At 45.4% G+C, this 22,985-nt stretch overlaps 1 protein-coding gene across 2 annotated transcripts in view; it reads left to right on the top strand.

Annotated features, from left to right (window-relative positions):
• The first annotated feature begins 5,421 nt into the window (after nucleotides 1-5,421).
• Nucleotides 5,422-22,985, top strand: part of LOC131282528 (bone morphogenetic protein receptor type-1B) — a 41,310-nt gene continuing 23,746 nt past the window's right edge. The window contains exon 1 of one of the 2 annotated variants that reach the window (XM_058312021.1): nucleotides 5,422-5,506. Coding sequence is in view for 1 of the 2 variants with exons in the window: in XM_058312020.1 (XP_058168003.1) it covers nucleotides 21,025-21,058 (34 nt within the window). In the remaining variant the exon portion in view is untranslated. Of the gene's footprint in view, nucleotides 5,507-20,843; nucleotides 21,059-22,985 lie in introns of those variants that run through there. The other variant, XM_058312020.1, reaches the window with a different exon arrangement.

Raw genomic sequence — 22,985 nt, 5'->3', positions numbered from 1 at the left:
TTATACCCCGAGCTAACCACGTTTAAGCTTCTTAGAACCGAATCCAATTCCTAAGGAAGCGACGTAAAGTGTTAAAATGATCCTCATTTCCTGTCTGATGCCGCCTAACGATCGCAGAATGCAAAAAGTTGGCACCGAGGTCACAACCGGCCAACGGCGGCTAGAGGGAGACGACAGCAGCTCTTAACCCAAATTTACGAAAATTTGTACAACGAACGACGCAAACCGCAAAGAAACGAAACTTCTCAAGAATTAGGCTCAACCCAAACACATACACACTCGCAGCATCCCACAGTTCCTATGCTAATAAATCATAAAAAAATGCTGCCCCGATGGTGGCCTTTGGCGAAGGAGAAGGTGATGGTTTCGTAAATGAAATTTAAGCATCGCGCGCGCTTCCTTCGATCGGCCTTTTTGGACCCGGGACCTTTTCGGGACCTGGGAGTTTTTTTTCTCGAACCCACTTCGCCACGCTCGCTGGGTGTCCGGGAGATTCCGGCACATTTCTAAAACATATGTGTGGCTGAAGTGTTCGTTGATGAGAGAAGGCTATAGGTTTTATCCTTTTGCATACTCCTTCGTCTTCTTTTCTCCTACTATCTCTCTCTGATGTTTCCTTAGAGTCCTGGTCTTGAGTCGGACCTAAACCGTACGATGGGTTTCATTTTCTCACCCTCCGCTTGAAGCGTAGTAAATTGCTCGACACAGTTGGTGGTTTTCGGAACTGCTAAGCTGGAAGATCAAGAAGGATTTAAAAAAGAAATACTGGTGCATTTCATGGTGATGCGGTTGTCAAGAACGACCCCATGAAAACTAGATGCAGATGTTGCATTCTTATACTTTAAACAACTTTTTCGAGTCGATATTCTCCAAAGAGCTGAATTGAATTATAAAAATATGTTTGTTGCCAGTCTCCGTCTCGTTTCGGAAGCACAAACTATTGCGAGGATTTGTAAAACAATTCAATCCAGGGCAACGGTCGCGAGTTTGCCAACGGTTCTATAGAAACCGCCCCGGACACAACAAAATGTGCTGATCGCGCCGGGAAACCCGATCGGATAGCGGGGGAAAATAGGTTGGATGTAAAATGCAGTAATGGGGGAACTTCGGGAGTGCATTCGTGCTTCGTTAAATGCATGCCACCCACCATCAACGGGCGTTGTTTGTTGTGAAAAAACGAAGGGGTTAGAGAACATAATTTGTAATCAAGGCACGTTCTGTTGTTGTTTTCTGCGCGAATGTGCAATGTTTGGTGGTGTTATGTTTCCCTTTTTCCTTGCATGTACTTTGGCACGGTATGGCACCCGGTCACGTGTTTCATTATCTTTCCACAAAGTTGCCCGATGGAAAGGGGGATCCATTTTCCTGCGCTAGCTAGAATTGGGTGGAAAAGGGCCACAGCAGAGTTCGGACATATGAACTCCGGTTACGGTTCCCGAGGGCGACGCGAGAAAAATTAACCACACCAAGGCGTCCCGGGACCAACAGTTAGGCTTTCGACACGGCGCTGGTCAATTGCAACCGGAGGCGAACCGCCCATTCGATGCACATTCCAGCCCTCCGATGCATTTCCCCAACACGCCCGGTCGATACTTTCCCATTCGCCACGGCTCCGATTGGATTGGAGGGAAGAAATTGGTTTCGTCGAATTCGTTTTGTCGGAGGAAAATTGGCTGCCCGCAAAACCGACGCGCGATCGTGTCGAGAAAAGCGAACGGGTTGTTGTTTCGATTGCAATACCATTTTGTTTCTGGTTCGGTAGCTCTAAGTGTTTCCCTTATTTTCCCCGGGTTCTCTTCCCCGCCACGGATAAACAAGGCTTCGTTGCGCCTGCCTACGTGTTGGCCTACGGCTTGGGAGATAAATATCTTTCACGGTTTAGGCGTCAAGCCGAACCCAACACACTTTTATCCAGAAACGCTGCACAGCAAAGGGTGGCTAATAGATTTTACAAACGAGCAAAGGTTTGCTGAGGAAACGATCAGTAAAGTGTAGGATGTAATGCCTTTTTTATATCATTCTTTGCTTTTGTGTTTTGCCTTCAAAATAGTGATGTGCGAAATGAGTAAGAATGAATGATTGAGTTGAATCTTACTATTGAATGATTGATTTAAATCCAAACGGATAGTTTTTGTTACACCTTTTTGATTTGAATCCTTAACTGGGATTCGAATCCCAAAGGAGTGAACGAGTGGATAAAAGAGTTGCTGATGATTCGAATCCCAAGATTGAGTAAAAGAGTTGCTAGTCACCCAAGAGTTGCGAGTCGCCAAACTGGGATTCAAATCCCAAACTGCGACTTAACATACGAACTGTATATGAATACGCATACACTTTGGGATTCAAATCCCTGTTTGAGATTCAAAATTGGGAGCTACTCTTTTAATCATTCTTGGGATTCGAATCTCTAAGGCTAGGAACACTTTTACTCACTCATTCCTCTTTTGATATTCGAATCCCCGTTATAGATTCAAATCTCCTCGAAGATTAATAAATCATTTTACACGTTTTATATCACAAAAGAGTGACTTAAAGATTCGAACCATCATGATGATTGTTCACTCTGATTCAAATCTTTAAAAAGAGTTGTTATTCTCATCACTACTTCAAAAGTTTCAAATGTTCCTTTTACCTGCGTATGTGGACAAATATAACTTATTTTTGCCTCTTTTTAAACCACATGCGTAGGAATAGCTGATTGTTTAACAAAACATCGCATTCACAATGTAATGGGTTTTTCCTAGCGTGTTTCTATTACTCGAAGAAACTGGGGGTAACTGTTGTGTGGGTTGATAATGCAAAAAGCACATCCCTCAAATAAATTCCTCTAAACGTCCACCCGAATGGTGAGCGCATTCCAAAGGCAGGTATCCCAAGGTTTGTTGGCGAGACATGTGTGGGTAGCTGGTGGCTACTTGATATGCATTTGGTTCTACCCAAATAAGCAGGCAGGGTTGGTTGCTCTGGAGGGTAGTATCTTACAGGTGCACACAACGCACGAATCCTAATTGCTGACCTGCAACCTGCCTGCGCAAATTAATTACATGCACAGAAATTCACCCCCTCAGCGGGTTTGAGCGAGAAGTGGAATCGCCTCACCGAAGCAATGCTTGTCGGTACGACGATTGGCTGCGTGCACCTTGCTGCAACCGGGTTGAGAGCAATGTCTTGAGGATGGAGAGCAGAGTATTTGGCGCTCGCTTGCCATAAGCAACTCTACAGCTGTCCATTAGGAGCTACCGAGGTGCACTAGGGCCAATTAATCTATCAATTACAACCATTTACGGGACAGTTTGACTAAAAGCAAACTGATAACGAGTGAACTAACCCCCGGCGTGCCATAAATAATACTTCCCGCCACACTATCTAGCCACTATCTGTGGCCGTACAAGGGGTTCGATTGTGAGCTGCACACGCGCCCTGAATTGCCCTTCCGGCGCTCTGAGGTCTCCCTCGGTTTTAGAAACTATAAACTAGGTCCGTGCTTTAAAAAATATTCATCAATCGACACCAAACCAATCGAACCGAACCATCCTTCCCATCGTGTGGTGATGGCAGAAGTGGGGGGGAACACCGGGGGAACTTCCGCCCAAACTAACATCAACAAAAACGCCACATGAAGATTGATGCCTCGCGCGTCTATGATGTACGGCTTGAGATCACCAACGCAGCAACGAACATAAAAAAAAGAACCTATCAATCTTACCCCAGATGGCTTCATCAAACCAGATTTTTCATCACATTTGACTGAGGCTTTGACTTCTTCCTTTAGGAATAACGTCGTAGGATTTACTCCGGTCGCCGGGAAGCGGGTTTTGGTGTGAACGATTTTTGTTTACTGTTTATTTTTCCTCCTTCCGGAGGGCATTACGCACGAACGCGCGATGCTGGGATTTTCTTTCCGAACCGTATCACTGCCATCCGTGTGGGTATATTTTCACCGAGAGTCATCGATTTTTCAACCCACATTCTCCGAGTAGTTCGAACGAAGCTCGAATGGCCATGTGACTTCCGGCAATGGCCACAACTTTTCAGACATTCGATGAACGACCGACTTCAAACTTTTTGAAGATGAACATCATAGTGCCATGTGTGTTTTTCCAACCATCTGTTGTTGGGTTCTATAAATCTAGTTTTTTTTTTCGTATTTTTACAATGATTGTGAAATGTTTAGGACACACAGACGACTAGGGTAGGGTACCGAAAACCGCACGATCCACAGAGATATAGCAAATGCAATAAATACTCTTCTCGGGCAGCGGAAGACAGTTTGTAAACGGTTTAATGTGTTGTGGTAAACCATCTCAAGTACCTTTGGCAATAAAAGAAAGTAAAATATCTACCTCCGGCTCATTGAACGATCGTTGGGAAAATCCGTATTAGATTCCTGTGACAAACAGGTAATGGATTTTTTTAGCGCAGCTGTGTAGGCAAAGGAGTTCGTAAATAGGTAGTTTTGTTTTGGTCGTTTATGTTTCGGGTAGGAAGGTTTGTTTTGTTTGGTTGTTGATCACCTTCAGGTTTTTTCCATGTCTTCATGTGGTTATATTTCCTTTAATGTTATTTTTGCAACGCATCTACCGCTATTTCAGAATTGTGTCGATCAAGTTAGCTGGGGTTTGGTTGTGTTCTTGACTTTCCTAAGGAATGTCGTGGGTGCATATATTTTATTCGTTGAAACCATTTGTCCATCTACCCAAGAAATAACCCATCTAGCTCGTACCCCAAGCAAAGTGCTCCTTCTCTCAAGGGCGCCTTAGACGAAGACGGTAATTGCTTGCCATCTATCGATGTGTCAATCCATCGTCACGGTGCACCGTTGGACGGATGACCGACGGGCCGATTGGAAATTAAAATCCGCATGATTCATGACCACTTTGGAGGAACGGTAGTGAGCCTGAGGACACCGAGTGCGACGTGTGTGTAGTACGCATGCGAGTGGACCGTGCGCGTGTGTCACATGCCCGTCGAAGATTGATTTCTCCTTCGGGTCTTAATTAGAAGTAATGCGACCTAATTGCCAGGTCTGTGCATCGTCATCATCCGCCAGTCGCGTTCAATACCGCTTGACGATGTACATATTCGCCTTTTTTTTTTTGTTTCAAATTGGTTTCAAAGGTTTTCCCCTATACTGCTCTTGCGTCAAGGGAAATAACAAACAACATGCAAATCACTTCATTTCTACCTTACGACCGATAAACACCGTAAAAGCCCGGTAGTGAATGGGTTGCAGTTGCACTTAATATGACACACGGAAATGCAAGGAGCGAATAATAATCATAGACTTCACAGGGGTCTGGGCCTCCCTTTCCCATGTTGCCTAACACCCACTTTAACTGCGATGTTTCTCTCCCTTTCTTTATCTTTCTCTCCATAGCGGAAGGAAACCCCATCCAGGAGCAACCTCCCTTGGATCACAACCCACTTTCCCCCGACGGGCACGGGGAAGTTGAGCAAAACCAACAGGGCGTGCTGGATGCGTCCTCCACGATAGCCGATGGCGCAGGTAAGGCTTTAATTTTCATCCCTTTCTCCGATCATCCATCATGCAAACTCGCCCGACATTGAACAGTAGCAATTTCTTATTTAAATTAGAGAAGAGACAAGCGGAAAATACATCCCTTCGCTAATCGAGTGCCATCGAAACTGTCGCGCACAACTTGGAAGAATGGCTTGCAGACTCCCATGCGCTCCCTGTATCTTTATTTTCATCCTCGTATAGTCTCCTTCATCTTTGGCGATCATTTCTCGACCCCCAAAGGGTTGCTAAACGCGACATTAAAATGTATTCAAAAGTCACTATCCCCTATCCCTATAAGCGACTAAGAAAAAAAAACAGTCCTTCGTGCACACGTGCCTTTTCCCCGCGAACTTTTTGTCCGCTTCATGCTGAGCTAAAGTTGTCTCTCCAGTTTTGAAGAGAAAAATATATAACCCCCCCGTTACCATTTCTTAAGACTCTCTCGATGAGGCCGCAGGGGCATAATTTTGCCATAATTGTAATTTTATGTGGCACTTTTTGCATGCAATAACTAACCAGCTAACGATCCCGGCGTAATGTGCCAACGCAGAAAGGAGGGCTAAAACTGTTCTGTTATTTGCAAACCCAACAGCGATCCCAAGGTGTGTTCGAGTTTGTTTCTCTTTCGTGTTTGATTCGTTTCATTCACCTCGTGATCAGCCAGTTAGAAGTTTTATTGCAGTGTTATTTTCAATTTGTTTTTGTTTGATTTTACAATTCAACTGCAATTTCAATTATGTATGTGAGATGTTTGCAGAAGAAATTAATATTATATGAGATCAAAACAACAATGCTCAACCATTTGCTGATACAGGAAAAATCTCTCGAAACTTTCCACTAGGTTGAAGCAAACCCGGGGAACCCCGTTGGGAAATTTCCATTTCCGGATGCAAATGCTGCACCTTCGTTTTTTCCCGTTGGCCCCCCGTCCTTCCTGCTCTATGAATACATCAGGTGCAAGTGACAATGAGTAGTTGCACAGTTTAATTGCACATTTGCCATAAATAGTGTCGTAAATAATCGACCTTGCCTTCCCTCCGTTCCTCTTGAAAGATCTTATCGCCATGTTGTAAGCCTGCTTCCCGCCGCGTAGTAATAGTAGTAGCGGGTAACGATCGTAAGTTTTTTTCTCCTGTTTTTATCTTTCCTCGTCATGCTTCTCACCTTTTGCCCATTGTCTTCATTTGTCGTGCGAGTTTTTTATCGCTTGTTCGCGGTTGTGTTTTGCATAGTTATATCGCTTACTTCCCCTCCCGGACTTTGTACCTTCGGGTTCCTTATTTTATCTAGGTCATAGCAACATCTACATGTATATGATCACGATCGTTTAACGTCGCCCTGATGATCGATAAGACGTTACCATAAAAGATCGTGCAAAACACGCTGGAAGAAAAACAGCAGTGCGTATTTATTGAACCAAGCATTTACATCTACGATTACGTATTCAAATTAAGCTTTCCCTGCGTCGCTTTTTACTAATGTGCTCTATTTACACTCATTTGACAGCCCTATAATTTGGCCGTGCCATTTCTTCGCTTTGTTCCATAATGGACTTATGATAAACAGTTTATGATTATTGGTTGACATTCGGATTAAACCATTTGACAGATTATCTCTCGTTCCAAATCCAATTCCGAATAGTTGGAATGATTGGGAAACCCGAGGGGGGGGATAATAAAAACGCAGAAAAAAGTTGTGCCCAAAAGAGGTGAAAACCGTGATCAGATAAGAAGCAGCGCCAGATCCAAGTTGATTATTATTCGTGATCAATAAATTATGCAAAGTCCAGTTTCGGCAAAACAACGGAACCAGCGTGTCGTTTGGTGTGCCTCGTTTTAAGTGGATCATTTGAATGAGTGAGGGCAGTGGTTTCACCCACACGTCGGTAAGACCAAGCCGTCCAAGGTGTAGCACCGGACATGTCGCGTGGGCTCCAAAAGATGCGCCGAACATCGATCGGTTCGATTGATAGGCGCGTGCGCGAGCGCGCGTGGCATGAAGACACTGTGGAGAAAATGTGTGGATGTTTTTCGGGTTACGAAATTGGTCGTCCCATTATTTATGGCCTTCGGGTTGCGAAGAGGCTGCCTGGACTTCTCTCCCCGTTATGGTTATGGGATGCCGGAAAGGGACACGCCAAGTTTCTAATGAAATACCGTTCGAATGACACCAACGAGGTGCAATAAATAACGAGTTCGAACGCTCCATCCTACTCGAGATCGAACGAAACAAGCGACAAAGAACATTCTACAGGCAAGACCTTTGCGATACGAAAGAATTCTTAATTTTTGCGGTGTCCACCGCTTGTCTATTACCTCGCGGAATGTACTTACAATTGTTCTGAATCATCCCTCAATGATTGCATTCCCTGCAAAGATCACGTTCGCGCGTCGTATGCTCGTGTGGTTTAAGCTAGAAACTGGCCTGACGTGTGATATACCAAACCATAGTCATGTTGCTGACTCACCCAGGAACCCCTCAACAGCCAAATCCATTCCAACGTTGGCGAATTGAATATGTCAAACCGTATTCGTCATTCGTCCACCCGTGCGTTTCTCTGTCAATTTCAATCAATTTTGATTGAACTTTACTCTGAGCGGTATTTGCAAACTCCCCGGATCGTCAGCATCCGCCATCAATGACGGATTGAATTGGCGGAGAGTTTTAGTTTGATGGTATTCGTATTCCTGTTATGCGAATAGAGTGATTTTGTTGGGAAAAGTAATAAATGTTACTAAGCTTCCAACGGCATTGTATATATCAACAAGAGTTATAGACATCTGTGGTGTGAACCCACGTCATACAACTTCAAACTCCTAGACACTACGCTAGTGATTAATTCAAAGAGAAAACTGGTCCAACTCTTTGACAACGCTGTAGGCCCATCAGCGATTCTTTATCTTAAGGAAGCAGGAAACAGCTGACTCGGTTACAAAACTCTCGGTGTGGCCTTACGCGAACTAATTGGCTACAAGTCCCGGTGGGCCGTCTTTGATATTTTTTCCTCTGGCAATAAATAATCTTCCCACAAGCGGTGGCGCAAATCATTCGCCCTCCCTGGGAAGACATAGGACCCAACTCGGTTTTGATGCGAGGCGTGATGAATGGTGATCGGTGAACCAATTCCACACACATATACCCATGGATCTAGGTTCGTTGTCGCCCGATGTCAAGCCGGTAATCTCCCGAAGCAGGTGTATGTCATGGTTATGTAAGTTTATAAATAATCGCACTGTTCGTTCGAAACGCTCCTTGCAGTCGTGCATAGTGCAGGGCGAGCTAAAGTGCACCCAAATGCAACCAGCTGCACTACCTTCGTCATACTTGCGTCTAGGAATGGGGGGGTTCCGTTTGATGTTCGACCAGTAAGAGTTGGGTGTAAGGTGCCGAAGAATGCTTCACCCGAATGGCCGGGCAAGGTGTGCTAGCCAAACCACACACATATGCGACACCAGGTTTAGAATATTCAAAGCGCAATTACTACTCGCCGAGCGTTGGAGTGTCCGCAAACGCTAACGAAAAATTGGTTTTCCCTTTTTTCTGCCCACTCGCCCCCACAGTTCCACGTCAAATCGGGGAGACAGTGGAGGTCTCGAGAGGTGGGAGGGAATGCAATTGCACTCGAAAACAAAATGTTGCCGAGATAAAACATTGAAATACAAACTAATGAGAACCCCCCGCTTTAGGACAGCAGGGGCCTATCTTCCAGTTCGTGGGTGTGGGTGACGTTTTTTTGCAATCCCCCTAAAATACCCTCAAAAGGGGGCGGAGATGGTGTGGGACGCCATAAGGGAACGACAGGCGTGCACCATCAAACGGTCTGTCACAACTCAACTCGACTCACACTCGACAGCTCTGCAGAGCAAACGATCTTAAGTAACGGCGTAAGTCCTAAAATCCGCAAACGATCGAGTGTAAGTATGCACAGAAACGTGAATTACACACACGAGGCATGCACGTTCACGGACCTTCCCTTGGTCCTTCTCCCCCCCCTGTCCGATCCGTGGGTCTAGAAACGAAAAACCTATGAATGAAATGGTTGAATGATTTGCGCTTATAGCGTCGTGTACAACCACACTTCAACGCTTATGCCCATGCACGTGCTGTGAGAGAGACCCCTCTTTGCATCGTCCTGACGTCCTCCGTGTGGTTTGGCGACCGGCTCGAACATATCTGCTCACATTTCCTAATTATAATGGGCACTCGAGCGCTCGGAACGGGAGGATGAATTGTTGCGTAAAACCCGTTCGGACCTCAATTGAATTTTCAATTATTCGTCTTTATATCAGACCATAAATTCCTCCATGGTCAAAGGAGGAGGAGGAGTTCTTGTTGAACCAGGAAACTCCAGGCGTCGGTTGGTACACTTTGAGGTTAGGTACGGTTCCTGCGGTAACTTCACGGGGCATAAATCTGTCTAGAATCTCGCCTACCTCCTCCCGGTCGCGCTGACGGCTTCGGTCGGCGTCACATCGTTTCCTATGGGAAGGAAACCTTAAAATTAGTTTGAAGCGATTTGAACATTTTTGGAAACACTCGCCCGAAGCCGACACACCGGACAGCCTCGACGAGCCGTTTGATGCCGGAGCATAATAAAACGATTTTACGCCTTCGCCCGCCGATCGTCGTCGTCGTTTTCGGGCGTCATCGAGGTACGACGTGAGCCGACGCTCAAATAGAAAAGCCCAAATTTGAGCGGACAGCTCTCCCACCGCATGACCCGATGGTTCACACCATAAATGGAAACACGGCAGTTTTATGGTGCCGGTGTCGCCACTGGTTTGCAATGGCCACGCGCCATCTTGAAAGCTTGAAGAACTCCTTTAATTTTAACAGCCTGTTCGACAAGCTTATGAGTTCTAGTAGGGCGGCATGTAGTTCTGGTCTAGTATTGAACGTGCAGTGTCTTCTCAACGATACAATGAAATCGAACATCTTGTCCTTTAGGAATGGCTTGACTTCAACTTTCTCGTTAGAAATTGGATTGGAATCCAACTGCATACCAATTGATTGGAGGAATGCGTAACGGTGGCCCAGGATTGTCCCCAGAAGCTGTTAGACTTCACCGCACCCAGTAAAACGCTTATTATCCTCTGGTCGTTAACGGCCACAGAGTAGTAGCTACCATAATCAACGAGCGGCTGTAACTGTTCTTTGTGCGGCGATAAATGCGATGAGGATACATTCCAAAGCCTTGTGCCGGTACCACATCAGTGGCATCTCTTAATTCGCCCTTCGCGGGCAATTACAGCTACAGCCTTTCCGGGATCCCGGGACCTATTCTCGGGCCGGGTCCCAGTGCATGCAGGCCGAGCCCTATGAATGCAGACCTGAGATTAAATCGCGTCCATCGTGCTCCGTAGCACGCGAGGGTTGAGTGAGTGTTGTTGGCCTTCTCATTCTCCCCCCCTCCCATTCGAGTGGCAAGCTGCCCTTATCGCCGTATGCAAAGAGACACAAACACCGGTCGAGCATCGACAGCTACGACGAAGTGGTGCAGTTTGCCAATTTACAACATTACGGGTGCAACGCTTTCAGTGCAGGTGACTCTGCGCGGATGGGAAGGAGGTAGTGGCAGAGTGCCTGTTTGCTGGCAGCAGCGATTAGCACACTTCGATCAGCCCGATCGATCGTGAAAGTAGATCGGTGTGTCTGGTGTCACCATTTAAAACCGCGTTAAATCACTTGTTCTAGTGTCTCCCGTTGTCGTCGATGCCGTCGTCGGAATTTCTTGTTTTGACCGGCACTGCTTGTACTTCTGCAGAACAACTAGAAATTTGTAAATCGAAGTTGTTGCTTATAACACCCAATCGCTTCATCGATACGCACCGTGTTTGGCTGAACAAAATGGCGTGCCAGAAATATCGATCATTCATACATATAGAGTACAGGGTTTTAAGTGGAGGAAAGCTGTAGTGGAGGACCTTTACGAATAATTGGCGTGTTAATGGATTTCTAATGAAGTTGTATCCCCGCCACAACAAGATGGGAAATAAAACAGCTCCACAGCTATCGTTAAACGGGCTCCTTTATCCGGCAAAAGATCAAGCTCTACAAAGTGTTGACTGCAATGAGTGTAATGTCAGCGATGTCGGCCTACACACGGCCGCATTTGAATAATTCAGATATAAATCTCGAGAAAAAGTAATCCATCTAATGCCAAGTGTAATGTATCGCCTCAAGTGGTTGGATTTGTCGTTGAAAGGAAGAGAAAAAAGCTGGCCTCCCACGTCGGATGATGGTAAAGGTTCCGCAATGATAGAACAAACCTAACAAATCACCATTGTTGTGCATTCCACAACTGACTGACGTCTCCCACGGTAGGATAAACCTTTCTAACATGGAGCTCGATAACTGATTTCTTGTACACTTGAATTGATTGCCATTCCATGATTCACTATCAGATATATGATTTTACAGACGTTATCTCATCTCTGGTTGTTTTTTAATTGTATATTTCAACCTCATAGTAAGTTGTGGGCTGTAAGTCCCTCAAATTGCGCACATCCTCCACTCCGCTCGATTCCGTTCACCTCTAACGAATCACTTCACGTGAAATCGTGCTTGCATCACCCAAATTTGAGCGTAGTCTTCTAATTAAAATGCTGCGCTTCTATTCAAACTTTTAAGGCAGTCCGATTAAAACGCGCCAACGTAACCGTTTTCCGCTGTTTACTCCTACGTTTCAGATCTTTCGACCCTGTTCGCTCCAATGCAAACGGAATTGCGTGTCCGTTTTAATGATCTCCAAGAGTCCGGAGGAGTATCGTTGCTGCATCCAACAGCGAACGGATCGGGCGCAAAAGAAAAACTAATTATTTGGAAGTTCCCCCGGTTTTTTGCAGAATCAATCCAACGTGGGTCGCGGGTGAAGGTAGGGCAGGTCATCTTTGATCCCGGCTTTGAATTCAAGAAGGCTTATACAGTGAGGTACGGAAGAGGAGATCACCACCTCGCGTTTCTTCAATTTGTGTAGTCCAACAAGAAACATTTGGATTTACGTTTCGTTCTTCGGTGGTTCGTGTCGCGAAATCTTATTCTCCTTGTGAAGCAGACAAAGGAAGCGATGCTGAAGTACCACTCAAAACAGGAACGAGGGAAACAAATGTCTGACAGCTGCGAATATGGTGCGAATGTGTTTCCGCCCGTGCCAATGCCTGCTTGACTTTTCCGCCGGCCGTCGGGAAACGGTAGCTAAAGTGCTATCAGCGTGGCGTTGGAGCCGTTACATATTCCATCCTTCCAGAGCGGTTCCTTGTGTTGTTCCCCAGCGGAATACACGATCAGAGGTCCCAAACGTAGACAGACTTGGAGCAGAAAACGCTCTTGTTGGCTTGCGTTGGTCGGAGAATATAGTCGGGCATACGTTTTCTCGGATGCTGTTCGGCCGCGATCTTACTCTCGTTCGCTTGTTGTGTCGGCCTTCTAAGGAACCCTGCCGTGGGGATCGTTCTGGTCATCCTTCTTCCCTTTGCTAGTGGAAGCACGGCGAGGCAAGAGAATCGCCGAAGAATGAAAAAAAGAGGATCGTAATCCGACAACAGGATCCCTCCTCCGGCTTGGCGGGCGGCCCAAGTGGAGGCAATCGGGGTGGTCGCACAAATTTACGCGCAGACACGAAAACACTGTTATGCTTTTAAGCATAAGCCGCGCGCGCGACGTTTTTCGCGCGCCACACCTTCACCGCTCGCCGACGATCGGAATATTACTTGGCGAATACTTCTCGCTTGAGGGAACCGTGGACGGATGATGGGCCGGACCATACACACGGCGTTCATGCGTCAGTCTTCTTCCTGCGGCACGCAACGGAAAGTTCAAAGGAAATAATATGCAAATCATACCGCGCCGCCGGTTCTTATTCTATCGCAACTCCAGAGTCCGTATTTATTAAGTGCGACATTTTAACAACGATTCGTCTGGAGAACGTTTAATGTATGTGTTGCGGATCTCTTTAAGGTTTCTCTTCAATGACTGCTTTTAGTAGTCGGCTTATGCAGTCGCAAAGAAGCAAAGGTGTTAAAGGAAGTAATTTTTTACGTTAAATTTATTGGAGCACCACATACAAAAGGGGTTTTTTTTTATGTTGACAGATCATTAAGATGATGTTTTAAAAAAGAGAAAATGCTCAAAAATGTGCTCTTCCAGTTTGTGTTTGCAAATATTTTTATGCAAATTCTCCGGTAGCGCACCGTCACCTTCGGTTTATTCTACAAATCCCAATCGGAACTCAAAGCCGCACACGCGGAAAACTTCGCACCAATGTGTGTCGGCATATCGCTTTGTAATGCCATACTCCGGCATTGAGGTGCATTACAACCCGGACACCCGGATGAATCTCGTTTACTTAATTGGATTATCCTCGATTATGGAGGAGCTTATGGTTGGATTCATCCGCGTTGGCTTGAGCTGGTCGAAAGTTAACCCCTTCCCCGGCTGAAGATCCCGAAAACCGCCGCTACTTAAGATAAAGCACGCGTCTTAGTCTTCCGCGCGAGGGATCGTGTTGGTGGAGTGCGATGCTGGAGGTGACACCAGATTAACCCACGACGGATTCTAGAGAGAAGAAGTAAACTTCGACGGTTTGTTGCACGGATGGTTCGTTTCGACTGGATGGGCACACTTTTCCGAACAAGTAGAAAGATAAACAGCATCTCCGGGGAAAGGTGTGCTGCAGATCCGTAAATGCAAATTAAATAAAACATTAAAAATGGCCGTAGATAACTCTTCCGCTTAATGTGACACCCATCGGGGAGCTTACAGTTAATTCAAAGACACAGATTGGAGAAGCGGTAGCTACAGCTGGGCCAATATTTTTGCTCGCCGGGATTAAGCGTCACATTATGAAGTGTGATTTTAGACCTTTGATCCTTGGATTGTTAAGTGACAGTTTCTGTTGGTTTTTAATTAAAATAATCATATTGTTTTCTGTTGGCAATACATTTCTCCCTCAATTTATTGAGTGGCTAATTTTAGAAGGAGAATTTATGTTTCAATAAAGTATTAAAAATATGCATCCATTTCCATATGAAACATAACAAAGCTCCAAAAATGGTAGGAAAACCAAGTCAGATAAGTTGGGTAAGTTTATCGCCAAAACTCTGGAACATTTCAGTATCCCCATTATTGCACAATGCACTGGCGCAGCATGAAATACCATCTACCAGTGTAGGATGGTGGCGTACTAGGTCGGTCCCACTTTTGTCAACATTTCCTCCCGGCCAAAGGTGATGGAGAAATTTTAATTAAAATGCAAATTTTCAACCACCGCGTCTCGAGTGTCGCCTCCGCAATCGTTTTCGGTGTTGACGTGTTTAATTCGTATCAAAAGGAGGGTAAAAATGTATGAGAACCCATGAAATGAAGGCCATTTTACGATGCAAAACGGTGCGGTTTTGATCTGCAATCTCGTTTGGCGCACGTTCCACCCCTCAAGGTACGTAATGTCGCCGCCCTTTGGTGCGATGGTGTTGAAAAGTGGCGAAGAAATGGGTGAAATTTCTTCGGTAATTTTAGGTGGACGTGTATTTTGCCACTGTCATATAAAATGACCAATTTTATTACGTTAGCTGACCCCGATCTGACCAATAACCCTTTGCTCGCATCTCTCTAGGTACACAGAATGAGTCTCGAGTGAAAAGTTGGATTGTAATAAAATATTCGTGCTCAGTTTGCCAAACACCAGCGTGATGTTAGATGATGTTGAAGGCAAAGAAGTGACATTTATGATTTGCGAATAAATGGAAATGTAATTTACCTAGTTAATGCTAGTGCAACGAACTTCTTCAACTATGTACAAAAGTGTCCTTGCTATTTATAAAGATAAAACGTTCTGTTGTGATCAGAGAATTTGACCATTTTCTTACCAATTTTTGTTTGTTTTGAACTGCACAATTGTTTGTTCGTTACCTTCAATTCATTACATTCTCAAAGCATGTAAGAATAATGTTTTTTCATAAACTTTTCTGTTACGGTAAACATGAAGATCATGCTCGGTTTTTTTTCTCCTTCACGATCTTTCGATTTGTGTTATTCTTCACAAACACCTCGGATGCGTATGGTGTAAGGTAAAGGAACGTTCTAGTCCGAATCGATTAGATCCTGACAGACAGCAAACGTTGATGGCTTACAATTTTGTGTTGAAAAAAAAAGCTAAATCTTCCCCTGTTTTTTCGTGTCCATCTTCTTCACATTACCTTGCGCATTATCCGTTTCTTTTCATCTGCTCGATGATCAGCGTTTGTTGCCCCGAAAGTCTTGCACACGTCCGTTGGCGTTTCCCTTATTCACTTGTTCAAACCTTTGTCCTGTTTGTTGCCCTCTTCGCTGGTGGACTCTGCGTACATTTCCTTCCTTCTGCTGCCCTTAGCTGGGCCCTGGCTGGCCTGGCGGGGGGTTGTTACTCGTAAAACGAAAAGAAACGAGTGTAATAATAAAATCTGGTTTCTTAACACTTGAAAAGAACGTTTCGCTCCTTTCGCGCAGCGACTTCAACTTCCAAACCACGCTTTTGTGCTTCGGGATTCTGACTTCACGCTCCCAAAAGTCAGAACCTTTTTCCAGGCGAAAGCAATTGAAAGAAAAGAATAGCGTTTTTGTATGAAAGGCAGGAATGAAAGAACGGTTGATGAAGTAGAACCAAAGAGAAGGACGAGCAGGCCCTTGTGGTGTGGTGATCGTACGAAAAATGGTCAGAAGATGAAGAGAGTATACAGAAATACGAGAACGAACAAAAACAGTCCAGACGTCATCCATCGTGTATTCAAAGGCTAAAGAAGTGTAAAAGTAAAAGAAAAAGAGCTTAAAATAACACCATAACCAAAAGTAAGAAGATTCTAAAAAAGAGACGATCTTATAGACGACCAAGCATTGAAAAATGGGACAGAAAATCGAACAATGAAGAAGATGATTTTCTTTGGTACTATCGTACGATCGTACCGCGCTGCCACATTCGGTTTTCATATTATTTTGTATAGAAAAAGGGAGAAGTAAAAGTTGATGATGGTTGGTATTGAAATGAGATAAATATTACAGCCAGAGAGGATCGAGGCAACCCCTGACGGTTTCTTGGTATCGCAGCTTCTCAGCTTCTTCCCTTTCAAATCTGACAGTTTTTCTATTGTGTTTTGATCGTTAATTTCGTACGATCAGCACGGAAACGCTCAACCACCATCACCACCACCACCAGCGGATTCTGTCTTCTCGAACAGGTATTCTTTTCTGTCCGGGTCTCCCTTCTGTCCCTTTAGCCAGGGGTGTAAAATACCATTTTTCTCAAGTGGCTTGATATGCGCTTTTCAAGTGTAATGAGATCTGATCGTTTACCTTTGGACATTGGTACAAAGTATTGTGCTCTTCGATGTCCCCGTTTACCTGTGCCCTTGAAAATTTGTTTTTTCTACCTCTCTTTATGTTGTTGTGAAGGTCTAAAAATGATCACACATTATTTTTTCGCTACTTTCGTTTTGTTATGTCTGGGGCGATTGCTATTTCTCAGCTGCCCGATGTTATTGTCAACACGCAAAACGAGGTGACGAAATTTATCATCTGGGATGCCATCTTCACCCGCCACGACTGACGGGACTGGTTAAATAATCAAATTTCTCCCAAAGTAGATCGGCGAATTCTTCGCAGCATGAAGAACCGAAAGCAAAATCTGTGTCATGCCAACGTCCTTCGGTGACTTCAACCGCGAACGAAGTGCGCGTCGCGCATTGTGCGAGTGTTGGAATGTCGCGAAATTCTACTTTCGCAATCTCGCGCCACCCAAACAAGAAGCATAAAGTCGAAAGTTTAATGAATTGTGTTCGGAAGGAGGCTCGCTCTCCCTTGCTCTTCCTCTCAGTGACCAAGTTGTCGTCGACGAAATCCTTGGATCTCCCCCCTTTTCAGGCAAGTGTTGTAATGCCAGACGGATAAATCAGTTAATAACATCCGCAGACTGTTGAAGAAGAGCGAATGGGTTTGGGAATGGGGAATGTCGCGAATGAGCCAACCCAGACGGGATGATTCGTTTTGAGGACCTTAAATCAAAACAAACCCCTATAAACACTGGTGCCCGCACAGACCGTATTTCGACACAGCCCTTGGAGTTGGTGTGGTGTGGAAAACACGCGCCTAGAGAACGCGGACAAAGTAGACACGGATGGCGTAGGGAACCATCGTCGCACTTTCCGCACGACGACGACAGAGGGAAATAGCTATTTTTAGGCATACGACACTCGGTCTGGCACGGATATCGGCCCGTGTCGTGGCCATGCACATACCCACATAAACACACACACACGCTGTCTGAGAAAGAAAAGCCGTTCGAAGACGAATCGTCAACGTCGATTCGAAGCGGCGTAATCTGTGTCGTCTGTCGGTAATCTATTTTTGCAAAATACACAACAATATTACCCGCTGCAGCAGCAGCAGCCAGCTCCGACTTTCCCACCCAGCGGAATCGGAATTTCGTTCTCGAGAAAATGGACGAAAAATTCGTTTCTTCTCAGGCAATTTCCGTCGCTATTAGTTGGGCGCACTTACGCGCTTCCCATTTAGCATCGGGAAAACTTATGCTCGGGATAAGAGGCGACGTCTGCCGACAGGAGCGGTTCGTCTGCAATCCCCGCGCTAAGATTAATTTCTATTTTCGAAGTTGCCACAGGAAGTTGCTTGCCAGTAAGTGGAAGATAAACGACGCAAATTTGATCTCGGCTTGTGACAATTTCGTGCACTCGTAAACGTTGTGATCGACGAGGTGTCCGTTGGCGTGTGTGCGATCTACATTCTGTATTTAAATGTACTTTGGTTTCATTTCATTTATGCAGCAAGAAAAAATGGTTTCGGACTCTTTATCACAGTTGGTGAAGAGATAGAGCTACTTTCCACAAGATTTCAAAACTAAGAAAAATCAGTAAGAAGAGCATAAGCAAATGTAAGTTGATCATGCTGGACTTACGTCCACCTTTCAAATCAAGAAGAGAGACGAACTCATCCAGATGATAAACCCCCGGAGTAAGGGAATTCCGTTTGACAGATTGATTGCATTTCTCACCCGGACCCGCTATCTCTTCGCTTCCTGCAGTTTACGTTCCCGACACGTTAATTTTATGCGCATGGGTTTCCCAAACAAAAAAAAAAGAAAACCGAGCGAGAAAAGGGCATGGCAAAGCCAAAGAACCGGCCGCTGCAGAGGTTTATTTCGAAGGTGGGGGTCAACATTTAAATTCTAGTAGGATCTGGTTCCAACATTTCGGGAGCAGAGTCGCCACGACGGTATCATTCCGGCGGCTTCACACTCCAGGCTTTCCGGCCGCTTTTTACGATCAGCACCAGCAGTCCCGTCTTGCCATCTTTTGATCGTCTTCCTCGCCGTGTGTGCTGCTTGAGACCCGCGTATCGATCATCTGCGAGCGGAATGGAAGACGCGCGAAGACGGAGAACGAAACCACGACGTGAAAAGGATGGCGTACGAATGTTTATGTTTTATCGCGCCACAACGATCTGGGTGAGACGTGGGCGCTGGGGAAGCGTAGGAAATGGTCAAGGGACGCTTGTCACAAAGGGCATGTAAAGCGGGGGACGCACGGGGGAGCGCTGAGTATGCCGCGAGAGAGATCATTCTCGTTACGTTTTTCATTCTCTCATAAAAGTTACAAAGTTTCTATGAAACGATGCTACAAGCACCAGAACTTGTTGGACCGGACTGTAAAACCCTGTAGACTCTCTCGATACTTTTAATCTCAGTTTATATTTTTTAACTACCTGCGTGTAAGAAAGAGAAAACGGATGAATGTGAAAAAGAGACACACCAATCAACCCACATGCGAGAGAGTAAAAAGCCCTTTTGCTCTCTTTGTTTTCCGTGGGTTCTCGCATTGGTCGGTGGTTTGTATATTTGAACTCGCAGGTTGAGATTTTAGTATCGATTGGACGTTGTCGGTGGAAGGTGGTGTTACGTTCGCTCGTGCCGTCAAATCGATTTTTCAACCTAGTCCCGGGACAGTTGGAAGCAATTCCGCAGCGGAAACGATATACAAATCTACCACGTCGCGCTCGAAAACGACGCAAAAGGTTCTGTCTCGCCGGAGGCTGGAATCAACTCGATTGATCCAGAACAATCAACCATTTAAAAAACGGAGCAAAAGTATGCGGGGCCAGTGAAGCGTGTGTGTTCTGTACGGTGTATTCTATAAGAGTCTAGTCGCTAAATTACGTCACTTATACGGGTTGGCGGAGTTCATCGTGGGGATCCTCGTCTGCGACATAAGAAGAAAAAAAGGCTACCGAGAAACGATTGAGATTAATCAACAGCTGAGTGGTGGAGTGTAGAGTCCGCAAAAAACACCAAAACACGGGCTATCTTCATCGGACACTTGAGCAAGCAAACAAAAAGCGAAGAAAACTCGCTCCGTTTTGTTGCGAATTCTGACAGCTGCTGCCAGCGCGAGTGACGGCAAACGGTTTGACAGCTCGCAGAAGTGGTTTGTTTACAAATCGCCCGCTTGTGGTCGATATAAAAGGTAACACGGCGCGCGTTGTGCGAGAAAAACAATCGCCAGTGGTTGTTGCAGTGGAAAAATTCTGGGTGGAAAACCACCAACCGACCGCAACCGAGTTCCACACATCTGGCAGTCGCAGTTGCGCATTGATTCGTCCGGGTAATTGCTCCCGTGCCATTTCAATTATTGGATACACAGCGCACTAACCCTAAACAAAAACAATCATCTTGTATTGCGCGTTTGTTCGATGCTCCTATGCTGTCGCATTGAGCATACACACACACACGCGCTCGCGCACATCATCCCCTTCCGTCTCGGTGGAGGTTAATCGTGTTGTGGCCGAGGTGATTGATAAGCGCAAGATGGTGGCAAGAATAAGCGGCATCTAAGCTAGAGCTGGTGCGTTTAATTTTTCCATTTTTGTTGCTCGTAAGCCCCCAATTGATAAGCGCAAGTGATAGGTAGGCAAACGAGTTGGTGGTGTGTGAGTACAATTTTAGATGCCCACGAGGAAAATCGTTTAACGTCCTCCATCCGGGTGGAGCAATAATAGATGCGAAAGAAAACCCCTTAGCAAAGTTGGCGTGGATTTAGTGTACGACCGAAAAAGCGCATCTTTTATCCGGTGAATTATTCCCCGAAAGTGCCATATTGCAGTAGTGCGTGTTTGAAATATTTGTTTGCAACGAGTGAAACAAATAGAAATTACCAATATTTTGTTTGTGCACACTGCGACGAAAAATCAAGGTCAATCTCGTCGAGAGCCATACGTTTTCTGGATCGATTCCAAAGGTGTTCCCGAAGTGCAACACACAAGCACAGGCAGTGAGGGAGGAGAAGAAAAAAACAACAAAATAAGGGAAAAAATACGGAACGCCCTTTGAGAAAAAAGGGACGCTGTGGAACGGGAAAGCAGAACAGGCAGATCAACAATTCCACTTTTGATCTAAGGCAGAAGTAAACGGCGGCGCGCATCGACGGAGAAAAACCATCCAGCAGAGCAGCAGCAGCAGCACAGACATGGCGCCGAAGTCGAGGAAAAAGAAGGCAAACGGTAAATAATAAATTAGAAAAATATACTTTTTTCCTCCCTGCTTTTTCCCCCCGCACCCGGGAGCACATATGATTCTCGCGGAGAAGCGCGCACGGTTTTGGATTTTCCACCCCAAAGGCATCTCGCCGTTACCCGAAGAAGTCGACCTCGCTGTGAAGTCGTTTGTTCTGGATCGCTCGGGCACTCGTTATGGCCCGCTGCGCCATCTCCTCCGACCGGCAGTTGGAGTTGGAAACCGAGCCCTTACCTTACCGACCGACCTGTCAGGTTGGGCTGCATTGTTTTTCCCCCGACGGGATCGGGAAGAAATAGGAGGGAAATTGCATTCGCACAGCCACCATCCACGGAAACCAAGGCTCCGAAGACGATATTTGCGGGGCAGTTATCATTCTTCAGGATCGTCTGGCGACGCGCCACAGCCGTCGAGGAAAGTCGTGAGCATTCGGTTGCATTGAATGGAAAGAATCATATTTTAAAACCGCGATGTTATGATTACGCTGCAGAGCTCGTGCTCCACGTACCTGTTTTTTTACGCCGCAACTTCTTAGCACTAACCCGATTCCTTGGTTCATTTCGTTTCGTTTTGGTTGAGTTTTTGTCTTTTTGTATGGCATCTTTCAAGAACTGGGGAAGGGACGCTCCCGATCGCCATCGGATCGTTTATATTGTTGTTTTGCCGCTGGTTTCATATTCGGTTTCCTTTTCTGTTTTTGAGCAGCTTTGGCGCACGAAAATCTATCTGTTTTCAAGAGTTTTATGTTGCAGTTTGTTCTGGTGACCTGCATTCCGACTGGTTGAAACACCAGAAATTAGAAAATCATTCCTTTCCACCATGGCTAAAGAATGTTTTAAAAGCTGCAGCACCGCCCTTTTCCAGCAGGGTCTAATTATCGAAGGCAAAAGGTGTGAAACTTTGCCGTTTAAGAAGATGATCAAAGAAAGGTGTGTAACTAATTTGAGCGATATTTTTTTTTTACTTCACTGCGTTGAGTTCAACAAGTTTATTTTTTCAGAGCTGCTGCTACAAAGATGTAGTAATTAGCCTGGTCAAAACGGAAATTATTTCCATTTGTTCTTTTCTTTTCTAGTTTATTTCAAACTCAATCTCGCTACCGATTAATCTTCCTCCCGTTAAACTCGTTTCTTTGGAAATATAATCATTTTTTTCCACAAACTTTTGGGGCAGGACTGTTGTCGCCGCGTGCACGTGAGAATGTTGTTAATTAGGCTGAAGGAACGGTCCTCCGCTTGAGCCAGCCGTTTTCAATTCCATCGTTTTCTCGAGGAAGCGACACTTCTTCAAGGTTTAGCATTTTCGTGCACCGCGAGACAACTCTCTCCTTCGCCGGAAAAAGATAAGGAAAGTGATTATTTATTCCGGGGCCAGTTTGTGTTGTGGAGTCAGGAAAGTGATTCTTAAGGAAGATTCCTCAAGGGTGTGGGGAAAGGTAGACTTGTAAAGGGGAGAAAATGTGTCGTCAGGGTTCGGGGTTTCTAAGGTTTTTTGTTTGTTGGGAAGCCATAGGAAAGCTCACCTCACAGAGGACAATAAACCCGAAAAGTGAAGTCGAATTCATTACACACCTTCTCTTCTTGGCCGTTTGTCGTCGTTTCTCTTACTGCCCCATGAACCACGAAAAAGTGTCGGCTGGATCGGAGGAAGTGCATGATCGATTGGAATCCAGTAAAGATATGATGAATGAGGGAAAATTATTCCGGCAAGGAGGAGGAGAGGTGCATTGCTGGCTGGTCGTTTCCTTTTGCCACTTCCGGAAGTCGAAAGCATTCGCCGGGAATGGAGAAATGAAAGTGAATAATTCATCGAAAGTTTCGGTAGAACAAGTTTGTCACGCAGATCGTGCCAACGAACTTTTTCTTCTCCCTGTGCGTGTATGAAAAAGTAAAGCATTTGCAGCATAATTTGAGC

This window comes from Anopheles ziemanni, chromosome 2 (genome assembly GCF_943734765.1).
Source record: "Anopheles ziemanni chromosome 2, idAnoZiCoDA_A2_x.2, whole genome shotgun sequence".
Lineage (NCBI taxonomy): Eukaryota > Metazoa > Arthropoda > Insecta > Diptera > Culicidae > Anopheles > Anopheles ziemanni.
Note: the sequence above shows the minus strand (reverse complement) of the source record. Positions and strands in the feature narration are given on the sequence as shown.